The sequence below is a fragment of the Serinus canaria genome, chromosome 24 (assembly GCF_022539315.1).
Source record: "Serinus canaria isolate serCan28SL12 chromosome 24, serCan2020, whole genome shotgun sequence".
NCBI classification, from domain to species: Eukaryota; Metazoa; Chordata; class Aves; order Passeriformes; family Fringillidae; genus Serinus; species Serinus canaria.
The window spans coordinates 1,941,783-1,957,829 of NC_066337.1; the positions used below are offsets into that span (position 1 = coordinate 1,941,783).

General features: G+C 58.6%; 2 protein-coding genes across 5 annotated transcripts; both read right to left on the bottom strand.

Annotated features, from left to right (window-relative positions):
* Positions 1–25: 25 nt before the first annotated feature.
* On the bottom strand, positions 26–8,700 carry ROBO4 (roundabout guidance receptor 4). 4 transcript variants are annotated; one of them, XM_050983630.1, is made up of 20 exons: positions 8,484–8,700; positions 8,325–8,369; positions 7,957–8,235; positions 7,741–7,879; positions 7,539–7,666; positions 6,696–6,808; positions 6,392–6,611; positions 6,182–6,303; positions 5,481–5,652; positions 5,251–5,401; positions 5,038–5,168; positions 4,435–4,611; positions 4,061–4,352; positions 3,422–3,781; positions 3,182–3,334; positions 2,972–3,094; positions 2,762–2,881; positions 2,341–2,681; positions 1,497–1,634; positions 26–1,409 (listed from the first exon to the last, which is right to left on the bottom strand). In XM_050983630.1, the coding sequence occupies exons 1-20, from the start codon at positions 8,698–8,700 to the stop codon at positions 1,360–1,362; spliced, it is 3,471 nt and encodes a 1,156-aa protein (XP_050839587.1). In that variant the 3' UTR covers positions 26–1,359. The 4 variants fall into 4 exon arrangements, with proteins under 4 accessions (XP_050839587.1, XP_050839586.1, XP_050839585.1 ...); XM_050983629.1 differs by having other exon boundaries at positions 3,182–3,331; positions 3,422–3,976; XM_050983628.1 differs by having other exon boundaries at positions 2,972–3,091; positions 3,422–3,976.
* A 1,779-nt stretch (positions 8,701–10,479) lies between these two features.
* Positions 10,480–14,901, bottom strand: HEPACAM (hepatic and glial cell adhesion molecule). The gene is made up of 7 exons (XM_009097802.4): positions 14,780–14,901; positions 12,242–12,583; positions 11,752–12,033; positions 11,549–11,642; positions 11,052–11,125; positions 10,897–10,967; positions 10,480–10,770 (listed from the first exon to the last, which is right to left on the bottom strand). The coding sequence occupies exons 1-7, from the start codon at positions 14,862–14,864 to the stop codon at positions 10,483–10,485; spliced, it is 1,236 nt and encodes a 411-aa protein (XP_009096050.1). The 5' UTR covers positions 14,865–14,901; the 3' UTR covers positions 10,480–10,482.
* Positions 14,902–16,047: the final 1,146 nt, after the last annotated feature.

Consider the following 16,047-nt stretch of genomic DNA (forward strand, 5'->3'; position numbering starts at 1 on the left):
GGTGACAGAGTTGGGGACATGGGGATGGGAACACAGGGCACAGGGATGTTCTTTAATTTCTGAGTGGCTCTGCGGAAATAAGGTTACACAGAGATCGCGGCCAGCGGGCGTCAGAGTGAGGGGGGACAGGGATTCTTGGGGTGGGGCAAGGAATTCACAAGGAATGAGGACCCTGGGGAGGGACAAAGATGCTCGAAGGGACAAGGAAGATGCTCAAGGAAGGGCATGAACCCTGGGGACAGAAACCGTTGGGACAGATGAGCAGAAGAGGAAGGAGGGCGGTGGGGGGTTGAGGAAGATGCTTAAGTGGGACAAGGATTCTGGAGACAAGGACAGCTGGGAGGAACAAGGATGCTGGGAAAGGACAAGGACATCTGAGAGGGATGAGGTGGTTGAAAAGGAAGGGGACAGTTGGTGGAGGACAAGATTACATGGGGGGGACAAGGACACAGCAGATGGATGAGGGTGCTGGTGAGGGACAAGGAAGCTGGGGGACAAGGATGCCTGGAGGGAGGAGGACGTGGAGGAAGGACAAGGATTTCTCGGGGATTGAGGATTGCTGGGAGGAAGAGAAAAACAAGATGGCTTGGGAGGGACAAGGACAGTGCTAAGGGACAAGGAGGATGGTTGCAGGGGGATGAGGACAGTGGGGACACTTGGCATGAGGGACAAAACAACTGATGAAAGATGAGGACACTCAGGAGGGCTGAGAAGCCTGGGAATGAGGATGATTAGGAGGGACAAGGACATTTAGAGGGAGCACAAGGCCACTCAGGTGTCTTGGGAAGGATGAGAACATTGGGGAGAGACAATGGTAGAAAAGGTGGGACAAGGATGATCAGAAAGGACGTGACTATCAGAGATCACAAGGACAGTTGGAAGGAATGGGAATAGTCAGTGGGAATGGGGATGGTTAGGGGGTCAAGAGCCCTAGGGAAAGACAAGGACATGGGGTGGACAACAGTGCTTGGGCTGGAGAAGGATAGTTAGGGGGGATGAGGATGCTGGTGAAGGAGCAGGACACTGAGGGAAGACAAGGACACTTGGAGGGATGCAGACTCTTGATGAAGACGAGGATGCTGGGGAGAAATGAAGAATTTGGGAAGGGGTGGGGATGCTGAGGAGGGATGGGGACACTGTGGAAGAAGGAGGACACTTGGGAAGGACAAGAACGCTGAATAAGTAGGGACACCCACCCACCTAGGTGCCACCCACCCTTTGTGGGTGGCTTTTCCTAGTAAAGAGCCCCTGTTTGGAGAGCTGCCTAATAAAGCTGGATTTTAGCTGAGCCAAGGGGTCTGGCCTTGCTGCATCCTGCGCCCTGGGAATTGCCACGCTCCTGTCCCTCCTGTCCGCAGCTCACCACCTTCCCCTGGCCAAGGGACTGCCAATCCCTGACCCTTGGCCACCTGGAAAGAAAAAGAAACATTTCTCAACACCCTGCAACACCTCACCACCCCCAGTGCCCCCCACCCTGGTATTGGGGCACTGCGCACCATTCTGTGAGCTGCTGTTCACGGCTGCCTCTGTCCTGGTTCTCTGTGGAACCTCCAGCACTTTCCACCAGTCCCAGGTGGCAGAGTGGACTCCGGGTGGGAAGACCCGCTCCAAGGGTGATGGTGGTGGTGAGGGACCTGCAGGGAAGAAGGCAAGAGATGGTGGCATCACCATGGTGTCCCGATGGAGCCATCTTCCTTGAGTGTGGGGGGTCCAGCTGTGGGTTTCTCTGGGTCTGGATTGAAGGCACTTGAGACAGTAGTTCATGTCAGGACTCAGGTGTTTATTATTTATCAGTAAAACAGTTTCACTGCTGTGAGTTCGCCAGCTTTTCATTAGAAGGCACAAAATGGCAACAATCTCTTGTTCCAAGGTCTTTTAAGACTAAACTATCCAATTAAGAGCTGACACCTGGATTATTTTCCTTTTAACCCAGTAACTGATCCCACAGAGCTGCAATGGGGACTTTCCTGCCCAATTACAAAATGCCACCCAAACCCTTGGAGAAGGAGGAAGAAGCAGCATGAAGAAGAAACCCAGGACAGCACCCTGTGCCCTCCATCTTGCTTCCATCCACAGCACACTAAAAATCCTAAACCCTCATTTTCTCACCCAGTGACACACCCACACTGCTCTCTATAATCTATTTCACGCTTTTGTGGGTTCCAGTCTATCTTGGAGTCTGAGAAACTTTCTCCATGAATGAGGGTCAGAGTCAGTGCTGCCCTGGGGGTCAGGGCACCCCAGAGCAGACAGAGAAATATTCCTGGTGCCCTGGGTTTCCACACTTGAGGAGGTGACAATGCTCGGGGTCAGAGAGGGCATCCAGGGACCTTCACTCACCCCCGTAGGCCCCGTCAGTGTCCTCAAGGCTGTAGCAGAGGCCATCGACAGCCAAGGCCAGTGCCCGGGCAAAGCTGGCATCCAGGAGGAAGGAGCCGTCGCAGGAGCTCACCAAGCTGCAGCGGGTGCTGGCAAAGTTGTCCTCTGAGACAGACCCCCAGCCGTTCAGCAGCGACCCTCCTGGTGAGCCCCCCGTTGCTGTGTGCTCTTCCTCCTCCTCCTCCTCTTCCTCCTCCTCTTCTTCCTCCTCCTCCTCACCCAGCTCAGAGGCTGGTGGCCCATAGATGTAGCCGTAGGTGTGTGGCGGTGAGAAGGACCGTGGTGTGGTCGGTGCCGGGGGTCTGTGGGGAACACAGTGGGGGTACTGCTGGCACCAGGGGATGCAGCAATCATGGGAGTGTCCCAGGGGGATGGGGAATACCTGCAGCAGGTAGTGTCCTGGTCCATCTCCAGGACCTCAGCCACCTGCTGTTGGGTGAGGACCCCGTCGCTGAGTGCTGGCGAGAGGCGCCCAGTGGCCAGGGACATGTCCTCGGTGTACCTGGTAGCCAGGAATATGTCCCTTGAGTGCCTGGCCTCCAGTGACATGTTCCAGGTGTGGCTGGGGGTTGGGGACATGTCCTTGGCTTACCTGGTGTCCAAGAACACGTCCTTCTGGTGACCAGTGACTGGAGACACCTCTTCGGGATGCCTGGTGGCTGGAGATGTGTCCCTTGGGTGCCTTACTGCTGGTGACATGCTTTCAGGGTACCTGCTGCACAGGGACATGTCCCTTGTGTGCATGGTCACCAGTGATGGGTCCCTGGGGTTCCTGGTGGCCTGAGGTATGTCCTCAGAGTACCTGGTGTCCAAGAACTTGTCTCTGAGGTGCTCGGGGACTGTTGACATCTCTTCAGGGTGCCTGCTGGATGGGGATGTGACCCTGGGGGGCCCACTGGCTGGCAATATGTTGTTGGGATGCCTCAAGGCTGATGACGTGTTTACAGGGGACCTGCTGCACAGGGACATGTCCCTTGTATGCATGGTCACCTGTGATGGCTCCCTGGGGTACTCGTTGGCTGGGGACATGTCCTTGGCATACCTGGAGGCCAGGAACTTGTCCCTGCAGTGCCTAGTGGCTGGGGACATCTCCTTGGGGAGTCTCGTGCCTGGTGACATCTCCCTGGGGAGCCTTGTGCCTGGGGATGTGTCCTTTGGGTGCCTGCTGGCTGGGGACATGTCCTTGGGGTGACTGGTGGACAGTGAGATGTCCCTCTGGCACTTGGCTACTGGTAATGGGTCTCTGGGGCACCTGGTGACCAGGGAGGTGTCCTCAGGCTGCCTGGTGGCCAAGACTGTGTCCCTCTGGTGCTTGGTAGCTGGTGATGGATCCTTGTGGTGCCTGGTGGCTGGTGACATGTTCCTGGGGGTCCTGGTGACTGAGGACACATCCTTGGGATGCCTGCTGTCCAGGAACATGTCCTTGGGCTGCTCAGTGACCAAGGACACGTCCCTAGGGTTCCTGGTGGCCAGTGACACACCCCTGGGGCTCTCAGTGACTGGGGACATGTCCCTGGGGATCCCAGTGACTGGGGATGTGTCCTTGGGATGCCTGGTGACCAGAGATGTGTCCCTGGGGCACACGAAGGTCGGGGACCTGCAGGTGCAAGGGACATGCTGGGTTTTGCAGCAAAGGGTTGGGTTGCAGGGCACCCACATGGATGGGGACACCCAGACTCACCGTGTCACTGGGGGGTGCCAGGCATGGGGTGGTCTCGGGGGTGTCACTGGTGACGTGGTTACACCAGAGGCCAGAGAGGTGCAGCCCCGATGTGGTTTTGGAGAGCTGAAGACTGGTAGCCGTGGGTCCCTGCTGTCCATCATGGCAGCGTTGGTGTCACCCTCGTGTCCCCTTTGCTGAGGCTGCCTGGCTGCCAGCCCAAAATCTGTCCCCCACTCGCCTCCAGTTCCAGTGACAGGGGTGTGGCTGGTGCCAGCTACGAGCACCGGGGTGCTGTGCACTTGGTGCAGCTCTGTGAGGGGAGTGAGGGACACAGAGCCATGGGCCATCACCCTGGTGTCCCCCCTGTCCCCCCATGTGCCCCCCACACCCACCTCTCTTGCGAACACGCTCCCAGGGTGCAGGGTTTGGGCTGCTGGGTGAGGAATGCACCCCGGGGTGCCCCCCACTGCAGCACCCCATGTCCCCAAGGGGTGGTGGGTGTCCCCCACGGAGGCTGCTGTGGATGGGGGGCGTGGGGGGGCCAAGGCTCGGCGGCTCCAAGGAGAGGGCTGTAAGAATAAGAGAGGTCAGGGCACCCATGAGGCCATGTGTCCCCCGTCTCCTCTGTCCTTGGGTCTGTGTGTCCTCGCTGCCTGCAGACAGACAACGGGGAACACCAATGGGGAACCCCCATGGCACTGGGGGTCCCTGGCATAGGGTGGGGGTCTTGGTACACTTTGCTGGTCCCATGGTACTCTGTGGGGGTCCTAGGCCTGGGCTGGGGGTCCTGTTGCAGCAGGTCAGGGTTCCATGGAACTGGGTGGGGACCCAATGGCATCACATGGGATGGATGAGGGTCCCATAGTACTGGTGGGGGGTTCCATGGCAGAGAGTGGGGGCTCTGTGGCACTAGGTGGGGGTCCCAACCCTAGTGTTCACTTGGGGGTGGAGGTCCCATGGCAGTGGGTGGGGACACCAGTCTCCACAGGGCTCACTGGAGGGGTGGGGGTCCCTGCCATCACTGCCCAGAAGCCGGCTGCTGAGGCTGCTGCTGCTGCTGAGGTTTCGGGGGGCACAGCTGGGTTTCCAGGGGCCACCAAGCCACGGAGAGTCACCAGCCACCAGCCTGCAGGGCAAGAGGTGCTGTCAGTGCATCAACCCCCACCACACCAGGGACCTGCTGTGTCCCCCACTCCATGGCCTCTCACCTGTGGCGAGCTGCAGCGTCCTGGCTGGCACGGCGCTGGCAGAGGAGGAGGAGGAGGGCGAGTAAGGCCAGCCAGAGCATGGAACCAGCAGCTGCGATGACAGCAGGCTGCTGCAGTGCCTGCACCACCCTGCTGCTCCCTGCTGCCAGTCCTACAAGGGTCCCAACAGTGTCACTTCATGTCACCACCTTGACCCCCACCCACGCCCCACCTTGCTCTCCATCTCCTACCCAGGACTCCACACGTGGCATTGCTGGGGACCCCCAGCCCTGCGCTGTTGAAAGCTGCCACCTGGACACAGAATTCGGCCCCGGGGTGTGGGAGCAGGGTTTCCAGGTGGCGGGTGGCTCCGTCCACTGTCCTGTTGGTGGGATGCTGCCAGCCCTCACCCATTGACCAGACCTGGCAGACACCAAGAGGATGTGTCCCCTTAGACCATTAGCCTTGATGGACCCCCTTGGACAGACTCCTTCAGATGAACATCCCTTGACAGACTCCCATTGATGGATCCCCCATGGACCAATTCACTTAGATGGGTCCTCTTAGATAAATCTTCTTGATGGACTCCCCTTGGAACGACTCCTTTGGATGGGCTCCCTTCCATGCCCCTAGGATGGACCTCCTTGGGTGAAAACTTCTTGGATGGACCCCCACTGATGGACCCCCCCTTTGGATGGACCCCTTCTCTGAATCCCCTAGCTGGACTCCTTTGCATGAACTCTCTTGGATGCCACTAGACAGATGCCCTGGGTGGGACTTCCCCTTTGGTTGGCCCTTTTGGATGAGCCCCCTCCTGGACAGACTCCTTGGATGGTGCCCCCCTTGGATAGATCCCACCTTTGACAGGCTCCCTTTTTGGATGGATCCCCTTGGATTGACCCTCCTTGGCCAGAAGACCCCAGCCCTGGCCCCTTGCCCCACTGCCCCAAACCTGGTAGCCCCGGATGATGCCGTTGTGTGCTTCAGGAGGAGGTGGCTCCCAGCTCACGACCACAGTGCCGTTCCCTGCCTCAGCCTGGCTGACGGTGACACGCTGGGGCGCTGCACTTGGCACTGCCGGGACAGGGATGCTGAGACCCCTGGGACCCCCAGCTGACCTCCCCATCCTCTACCCAGACAGCCCAGGGGACACATGACGCACCTTCCTCGGGTATCCAGAGGTGCCTGCTGTTGCTGTCTGAGCCCTGGGTCCCTCCGGTGTAGGGTCGGACCTTGAACTCGTACTTGTAGCCCCTGCGGAGCGCAGGGATGATGGCGCTGAGCTCCCTGCCTGCATCGTGCTGGACCCAGGAGGTGGCGACCGGGAGCAGGCTGCGGTACAGCACCACGTAGCCCACGGGCAGCGGCACCGGCATCAGCATCTGAAGGAGATGGGAAGGATCCCAAATTAAGGTGGGACACGGGGATGTGTCCCCCCCTTCCCCGGGGAGTGGCATCACACCAACCTGCCAGCGGAGCTGGACAGCGGCAGTGGGCAGTGCAGTGCCATTGTCCAGGTGCAGCCGCACGGCCAGCAGGTCCCGGGGGGCAGTGTCCTGCTGGCCTGTGGCTGGCCGGTCTGTGAGGCAGGAGAAGGCAAATAGCAGCACCAGGCTGGACCAAGGTCCCCAGGCACCTGCCCAGACACCCCCCTCAGATACCTACACACAGAGATCCTGATGTCTACCTGGATGGACTCACTCATATGAACCCTTTTGGACAGACACCCTTTGATGGGTTTGTCTTGAATGGACCCCTCTTGGAGGGGCCGCCTTTGATGTGCTGCCCCTGGCGACATGGGAGGGGATCCCATGATGCACCCCTCCATGATGTTCCTCTTAGATGGACCCTTTGGATGGATATTTCTTGTTGTATCCCCCTTTAATGTACTTCCACCTTCCATAGATCCCCATAAATGGATCCCCTGGGAGGAACCAGGTTGGCTGGATCCCCTTTAGGTGGGTGATCTTGATAGAATCCCTTTGGATGAACTCCCACCTCAATGCATTTCCTTAGATGGTTTCACTTATATGGACCTTCTTGGATGGATGTGTGTAGATGGACATACCTCTGGAGTTCTCCCTTTGATGGATCCCCTCAAATGACTCAGCTGGATGGACTTTATTTGATGGATGATGGATGGCCTTGGATGGACCCCCATGGACAGCCTGCGCTTGGATTGACCCCCATGGACAGCCTGCCCTTGGATGAACCCCTTAGATGAACCCTGTCAGGTGGATCCCCTTGCATGAACCCCAAGATGGCCCTGGGTGCCTGTGGTGTGGAGTCACAGAGGTCCCAGCACTGACCCTGCACGTGCAGGAAGGTGGTGGCGGCGGCGGTGCCCAGCTGGCTCTGCGCTGTGCACACGTACGCGCCGGCATCGGCGGACGTCACGGCATAGAGGCGCAGAGTGTTCTCCCGGTCCACCTCGTGCCTGTGGGTCACCAGCTCTCCATCAGCCTCATCCCCACACCAGGGATGGGACCTCTCCCCCCTGCCACCACCTACCTGGCCCAGGGCAGGTCTCCGTGCTCCTTATGCCATTGCACCTGTGGTGCTGGGTCACCTCGGGCGCTGCAACCCAGCTCCACAGTGCTGCCAGGCACTGCCATGGCATCGCTTGGGTGCCGCATGATGCTTGGCTTCTCTGCAGGGGGACATCAAGGACATAGCAGCATGGCTGGGTGTGACATGCCCACCACCTGGGGGAGACCCTTGGCTTACCCAGCACAGAGACGCGGGCACCCCGGCTCTCCCTCTTGCCTGCTGCATTGGCCGCCACACAGATGTAGAGACCTGAGTCGCTCCGTTGTGCTGATGCCACCTGCAACTTCCCCTTGGTGACTGTGTACCTGCCACCTACCAGGTCCAAGGTCACCCCGTCCTTCTTCCAGGTAATGTAGGGTTCGGGGTACCCCGAGGGGGGGACACAATCCAGCTCCAACGCCTGTCCCGCTGTGGTCACCAAATCCCCCGGCTGCAGGCGGAAATTGTCCCGCAGCACTGTGGTGGGGAGGGCACACTGTGGGTGGGGGGAACAGGATTTTCTGGTGTCTCCCCACCTGCATCACCCACCCACCAGGTGTCCTTACCAGCTGCAGTTTGGGGTGCCGTGGTGACGCTGGGGAGGCGGCAGCCTGTCGGGTTAGAAGGAGGTGGGGGAATGCCAGTAGGTGCCCCAAGTGGGCATGGTCTGAGATCCAGGGTGGGGCAGGGTTAAGTGGGTTTTGGCCCCCGTGGGCTGCACTCACCTCCGCGGTGCAGGGCGGCGAGGCAGAGCCCCAGGCCCAGCGCTGTCTCCCAGCCGCCCGCCATGCCGGCCCTGGCCAGCCTTCCCGTTTCCTCCCGAAATCCCGGTTCCTCCCGCCTGCACCGGGGCTGGATCCGGCCCCGGATGGGGGGGTACAATAGCCGGATGCGGGGGCCGGGAAATGCCGAGGGGGGGAAGGTGACGGTGAACACAAACATCTCAGCCATCCTGGGGCAGTGGGAGTGCCCGGCCACCGTGGCACTGGCAGCACTCAGAGACAGTAGAGTGGGGGACACCAGTGGTTAATGAATTTAATTAGTCAGAACAAATTCCCCTTTTCCTTCACCATGTTCAGAGGAAGACAAATTAAGAATAAACGGGCTCTCAGCTGAGGATGCCATCAGTAGGTACCAGAGGGAACAGCCCAGGGCCTCCCATGCATTAAAGTGCCAGTTTGAGTGCCAGCCAGGTGTCTCGGGTTTGTGTGGTCTTACCTGTCAGCCACTTCTCATGTGTCCCCCCCACCCTGGGGGACCCCTGTCCCACAAAGACACCCAAGGGTGCCACCACCAGATGGGTAGTACGTTTAGTTTATTGGTTAGTAGTGCACCCCGAGCACTCCGGGGTGCCCCGGCACCCACCCCGGGAGCCCCAGGGCCCGGCTTGCTTGGCCGGCCGCTCTCTGCTTTTCATCCTAAACCTATTTCCCGTGAAGGCTTGGGGAGAGACAGTGCTGTGTGCCCCAAAACCGGGGGATTTTCACAGAAAATCCTACCATGGCAAAGGGGCAATGCTTGGACTGGGGCTTCCAGCCCACGTTTAGGGGACATTGCAGCTGGGGAGCTGGGGGCCAGGAGGGAGCCCCCTGTTTAGACCGCCTGATGTGTGTTGTGCCCTTGGGTGAGCTTGTGTGCCAGTGCATGTCCTGCTCCATGCATGGGGGCTGTGCCATGGCAGGCAGGCTCCGTGCTCTTGCACACATGTGTGCATGCAGGGACGCTGGGCGTGCAGTGTGTGTGCTCCCCGTGTGCATATGCATGCTCCAAGCATGCTCAGCTGCTGTGTGCTGGCTCTCTCCACAAGCACCACACACACCCTGTGCAAGCACAGCACACACTCTTTGCACACTCACTGCAGGCTCCAGACATGTGGAGGTGCAGCCAGCACTGCAGGTTCACTCCTGCACATGCTCTGAGCACACTCAGCTGCTCGCTTTGTGCACACTCTTTCCACACACACCCTGCACGCTCTGTGTGTGCTTCGTGCAAGCACTGCACACACCCTCTGTGCTCACCCTCTTTGCACACTCACCACATGCTGCATGCATGTCCTGTGCAAATGCTGTGTGCATGCTCCCTCCCCACACTCCCTGCACACTCTGCACGGGCGCTCTCTGCATGGACTCTGAGCACTCTGTGCACGCTTGGAACACACACGCAGGGCTGGCACGCTCACAAAGGCCGTGCAGGCTCAGTGGACACTGCACACTCCATAAACGCTCTGTGCACACTCTTTGCAGCCTTAGCTGCACGCTCCGTGTGTGTTCTCTCCAAGGGCTCCGCGTGTTCTCTTGCATGCTCTGTGCATCCCCTTCGCACACTTGCGGCACACCCTCGTGCCCGCCCCTATGTGCACAGTCCATGTGCCCTCCTGCACGCTCCATGCACGTGTGCAGTGCTCCAAGGCTCCCTCTGCATGCACCAGGCACCCTCTGGCACGCTCTCTCCGTGCACTGATTGCATGTTCTCTCTGCACACGCGTGTGCACACTCGTCCCGGCGAGAAAGCCATTAAAGCGATGCCCCAGGAAGATGGGGGACGGAAGAGGGGAGCTCTGGGTGGGATCAATAGGAAATTAGTGACTTTACGCCGAGCAGAATGACGCCCAGTGGTGGGAGCAGGGCTGTGCCGGTGTCCCCGCTCGCTCGGTGGTGGAAGTGTGGCCGTGCTGGTGTCCCTGCCGCTTGCCCCCTGCCACCGAAGCGCGCACAGTCCGCCTGCTCAGGCACTGATCTCCACGGCGTTGGCCTCCTCCTGCTCCCGAATGACGTGCACGCCGGCAGTCCGCAGCAGCCGCGGAGCGCCGCGGGACCGCGCCGGCGAGCCCGGTGGTGACCTGTGGGTCCGCGTCGAGGCGGGCGAGCGAGCTGGCGAGCGATGGTAACGGCGAGTCGAGCGCCCCACTGGTCCCGGCGAGCGGCCGGCTGCTGGTACTGGCGAGCTGGTGTAGCCGGGCTCCACCGTGCCGCGGGGTTCAGGCAGTGAATCCTCCTCCGCCTCCGGCGAGTCCTGCCGAAAGCCAAGAGGGGAAAATCGTGGGACGTGTGCGAGACCCTGTGCTGGGACGCTGCCAGCGTGCTACTGGTGCTACTGGTGCTACCGGCTACTGGTGCTACTGGTGCTACCGGCTCTCACCTTATCTTTAAGGATGTACAAAGCCACTGGGTTCTTGCGCTCGTGCTCGCCGCTCCGTGGGATGCCCTCGGCTGTGTGGAAGCAAGGTGCTGCTCACCATGCCAGGAGCATTGGTGCCCCCCAGCCCACCGCTGCCACGCCAGGCCGGCACTCACCCTCGTGCTTCAGGCACTCCTCGCCCTGCTCCGCGTAGTCAGAGGTTGGTTGTGTCTCTGCTTGTCGCTTCTCCCTGGAAAGGGGCAGGGGATGGATGGGGCAGCACTGGCATCATGTTAGAGGAACACGGCAACTGCCTGTGGCTCATCCAGGGAGGGGTCAAGTACTGCAGGGATGGGATGGGGTGGGATGGGATGGGACAGCACATCATGGCATGGCATGGCATGGCATGGCATGGCATGGCATGGCATGGCATGGCATGGCATGGCATGGCATGGCATGGCATGGCATGGCATGGCATGGCATGGCATGGCATGGCAGGGCATGGCAGGGCACGGCAGGGCATGGCAAATCTTGGCATAGCATGGGATAGGATGTGTCGAGATGAGATAGGATGGTAAGGACTAGATGGGATGGGAAGAGATGAAATGGGAAAAAACAGGATGGGATAAGATGGGACAACCCCCTTTGTCTCCCATGTTATCACCACACGTACTTCTTGGAGGGTTTCCAGCAGGCACAAACTGTCACCAGGGTGACAAGAAGGAAGATGCCGCCCGTGGACAGGATGATGTAGAGAGAGCTCCGGCCTGCAGGAGAGGAATGAGGGGGGACAAACCCCCCCAAAAATTTTAGCTGAAATCATCTGCAAGGGATGGCCAAACCTGGGAGTGCCAGAGGGGAGAAGGGGTGGCTTACGGTAAACAGTGAGCTTCACGGGGACACTGCGGCCATGGCTGATGGGGTTCTCCACCAGGCAGCTATAGACGTCATCGTCGGCCATGAGAACACGGGTGATGGTGAGGATCTTCTGGTCAGGGGAGAGCAGCAGGCGGGAGTCGTTGCTCAGCGGCCGCCCGTCCTTCAGCCAGGTGTAGGTGGGCTTGGTGCCATTCTCGTGTGAGCAGTTGAGGGTGAAGAACTCACTGAGCTCCAGCACCGTTGAGGAGGCCACCAGCACTTGTGGCTTTGAGATGGGAACTGTGGGCAAGTAGAGGAACCACAGTGATGCCACATTTCAGGGGATGGATGGGCTCAGGGGGCAGGAAGAGAGACATCAAAACCCCACCAACTTGAGGTGGCTGAAACCCCCAAAACCACCTCCCAGCTGGAGAAAGCCCCCCCAGTATATGCTCAGGGAAGACATCCCATGGATAACCCAGTCTCCCCTGGATGTCCTTGCCCTTACTGTCCACCGTGAGGTTGATGGTCTTCTCGCCGGTGAAAGTGTCATCGGTGATGGACACCTCCACCTCGTAAGCGCCTTCATCGGCCAGCTGCAGGGGGCTGATGAGCAGCGAGCCGTTCTCCAGCACGCGGATGCGGTCGCGGTAGTCGGGCCGGAGGTTGCCGATGATCTCGGTGCCGATGGACTGAACGACGGTGACGGGTTTGTCCCTCTTCAGCTGCCACTTGACCACTGGCTTGTCCGCGCTGGCGCTGGCATAGCGCACCGACAGCAGCGCCGCCTTGCCCGCCGTGCCCCGCACCAGCGGCGTGGGGCTGGTGATGTTCACCCCTGCCAGCAGACCTTGGGGTGTGGGGAGAGACAGCGGGGTGCCGAGCATGGAGGAAACAGGGAAACCCCAAGCTGGAGCAGTGCTGAGTTCCCCCAAGGTGCCCAGCTTGGTTCCATAACCTTTGCAAAGATGCACGCGTGACCCCAAAAGTGCATGACGGGTGGGAGCCCTCCTGCACTAAGATCAATGCAACATGAAAAAAATCAAGGAATCACCCCCAAAATTGCTTTGGGCATGGGAGGTTGGTCAATACAACCCCCTGTGAAGATGCATTATCGCCCCCCCAAAGCTGCATTGGGGGTGGGAGTGCTCCTGCAGCCAGGTCAACATAATCAACACCTTGCAAAAATGCATGCGTCACCCCAAAAATGCAAGGAGAGGAGTGGATGGCACACTTCCTGTTGCTAGGTTCTGCAAAAATGCATGTGGTGTCCCCAAAATGTGCAGGGCTTGAGCAGGAGCTCTCTTGCAGCTGGGTCAATGCAACCCTTTGCAGAAATTCATCCATCACCCCCAAAAATGCAGGGGGAGTGCTCCTGCAGCCAGGTCGATGCAACCCTTTGCAAAAATGCACACATCACTCACAAAAATGCAGGGGTGGGAGGCAGGTCGAGGCAACCCTTGGCAAAGTTTTATCATTGCCCTGCAAAAACTTCCTGAGAGTGAGAGATGCCAGTGCTCTGATCAGTGCAATGCCTTGCAAAGACACCTTAATTCCCCCAAAAATGGTGGGGGGAAGGATTTTGTATCCCACCCCCTTCCCCATTGGATGCTTCTGTCCAGACAAAGCCCCCTCAGATGCAAAACTGCATCACGAGAGTCTATGCACGTGCATTGCTCCTCATCTCTGGTTTTAAGCCAAAAAAGGCAGGGAAAAAGTGTAAAACCATGATTTTCTGGGGGAGGGCACTCTCCAAAAGATTCTCCCTCCCCAAAATACCTTAGCATCCCCGTCCTGGCATCCCAGAGGTGCCATCCGTGAGCCCCCCTACGGACACTGTCATCGAGAGCGAACAAACCCCATATTGAAGAGGAGGGGAGAGTGGGAAAACCAGCTGGGCTGGGTGAAGCGGGAGCAAGAAAGGCCTTAAACAAGCCCGAAAAGTCATGGGACCTATTGGTATGCAGCGTCCGTCCGTCTGTCCTCCCCGGCAGCGCCACAAACATGCCCCGACTCGCCAAATTTAGGGGATCCCTCACCCCACGGGGAAGGCCAAGGCATGGGATGGGGATGTGGCCTTCAATGCATCCCTGCCCCCTCCCCGTGCGCCACTCTTTAACTATTTCTTCCCCTTTTTTAACCCTATTTCTTGTTTTTTCTCTGCTCTGGATAAACAAGAATTTGGGTGTTCATTAATAAATCAGGAAATGTTTCATTTTCCTACAGCACCCTTGGCTTAGGGATGGAGATCTCCTATCAACAGCTTTTGTTGAAAAAGCCCACCAAAAATCCTCATTTTCACACTATTTTGGGGCACAAATCCTTTTTTTTTTTTTTTTTTTTTAAAGCCCTGCAGTATTTTTGGGGTGTCCACGCCACAGCCCTGGCTGTTTTTAGGGTCTAAATCAAAGCCAGCAAAGAACCCAGTCAGTTTTATTTTTCATCCATTCTCCCCATCTGAAGGGAAATGGGGCCTCCCCAGAGCTGCTTTTGGGCACAAACTTTGGTAAAATGGAACAAAATTGTTGAAGATTATTTTCTGTGTCTCCAGACCTGGGATGGGGTGGTTTGGGGCTCATTGAATTCCAAAACGTGAGAATTTAGAGAAAAAATGATGGAGAAAACCAGGGTTGCAGTGGGATGAGGCTAGACTAGAAATCGGATGAAAAATGACTTTTTAAGGGAAGCTGAAGAATGGGTGAGAGAAAATATTTGGAGATGCTAAAAAATTGGGAAAAAATGGGGTCCAGGGAAGGAAAAGAACTGGGGAGAAGCTCAGGGTGGGGGCAGTGCCAAATCCTACCCCACATCAGGACCTGCTTGGCTCCAGAAAAGTGTTTTCCCCAGTTTTCATTCCAATTTTACCCCCTTTTTTCCCAGCTCCCAAGCAGAGGGTACGCTCGACAGCGCAACAACCCTCCCTCCAACCCCCCCCATAGGGCATCACCACCCTCGTCACCCCCCCGGCCCTCACCCTCCATCTGGATATCCCCAAGAGCCATGGAAAAAACGGGAAAACGGTGGGGAAAAAGGGAAAACTCCCTACCTGCGTGCAGCGCCAGAAGCCAGGTCACCGGCAGCAGGCAGGGGGGAGCGGGGTGGCCCCGCGGGGCAGCCGGCGCTCCCCACATTTCGGGCAGGCTCGCCCCCCGAATTGCTCCGCTTCCCCACTCCGGGCACGTCCCTCGGAGCTCCCGGCTTGGCGCTTCGCCCGGCTAATTTATTTTTTTCCCTTTTTTTTTTTTTTTTTTTTTTTTTTTTGTTCTTTCTTTTCTCAATAGAGCCCTGTGTCCTGGTGGCTTTCGCCTCCTCGGAGGCCTCGAGCTGACATTTATTTGAGGAAAAACCACTCAGATTTGCAATTTTTTCCCCCGGTTACAGACCCCCAGTTCCATGTTTTCCCAGTTCCCGGGACACACTTGGGGTGGGGGGGCATCACCCCATCGAGCCCAGCTGAGGTTTGCCATCCCCTCCGCCGACAATCCAAAGGGATTTTGGGCTCTGAACATCCCATTCAGCTAAGTTGGGGTTTTCTTTAGGAAGGGTATTTTGAAAAGCTGAACCCCCGCCCCAAAAAAGCTACCCCGCTTTTTTTTTTCTTTCCCCTCTTCCCAGGCTCTAAAGCGAAGCCCGGTGGCATCCAGGCTTCATTCCAACTCCATGCCAATTAGCGCTAGTTCCCCGGGCACCGCTGAATAGGGCAGCGGGATGTGAGGCAGGATGCCCGGAGCCACTTCCCACCCCCCTCCCGAGCCCTGCCAGGCTCATCCCCCAGTGAGCCATCGCCCACCCCCCGGGGGTCTCCTGACCCCCGGAAGGGGTCGATGCCTCCGAGCATCCTGTCCCAGAGGGAGGGAGATGCTTTGGGGGAGACGCGATATGGGGAGATGGTACAGGGGGGGTTGGGGGATGCTACAGAAAGAGGCTTTGAGGGAGTTTTGGGGAGACGTTAAGGGAGGCAGGCTCGTGAGGCAGCTGCTTTGGGGTCACCCTGTGGGGAGGTGCTTTGGAGGCCTTTGGGGGGATGCTGTGAGGAGATGTTGTAAGGGGGTACGCGGAGGGGGTCAGGGATGCTGTAAGGATATTTGGGAGCGACTTGCACGGGGAGGCTGTATGTAGGGTGTTCCAGGGATGCTCAGGGGGCAGATTCGGGGATGCTCTGAGGCAGACACGGTTCCTCCACCCCCGTTCCTCCAGAGGCGGGGCTCGAACCGAGGGCCTCAGAACCGCGAGGGGCGGGGGCAGGGGCTGGGCCTGGGCCTGGGGCAGGGGCAGGGGCAGGGGCAGGGGCAGGGCCTGGGGCTGGGGGCTGGG

Coding starts and splice junctions, on each gene's coding strand:
- ROBO4 (XM_050983627.1), bottom strand. CDS start 8,700: ATGTTTGTGTTCACCGTCACCTTCCCCCCCTCGGCATTTCCCGGCCCC. Junction 7,880..7,956: donor TGCCCGCGTCTCTGTGCTGG/GTAAGCCAAGGG, acceptor GTCCCCCTGCAG/AGAAGCCAAGCATCATGCGG. Junction 1,635..2,340: donor CACTGACGGGGCCTACGGGG/GTGAGTGAAGGT, acceptor TCTTCCCTGCAG/GTCCCTCACCACCACCATCA.
- HEPACAM (XM_009097802.4), bottom strand. CDS start 14,864: ATGTGGGGAGCGCCGGCTGCCCCGCGGGGCCACCCCGCTCCCCCCTGC. Junction 12,584..14,779: donor GCTTCTGGCGCTGCACGCAG/GTAGGGAGTTTT, acceptor CCACACCCCAAG/GTCTGCTGGCAGGGGTGAAC. Junction 10,968..11,051: donor GGAGTGCCTGAAGCACGAGG/GTGAGTGCCGGC, acceptor GCTTCCACACAG/CCGAGGGCATCCCACGGAGC.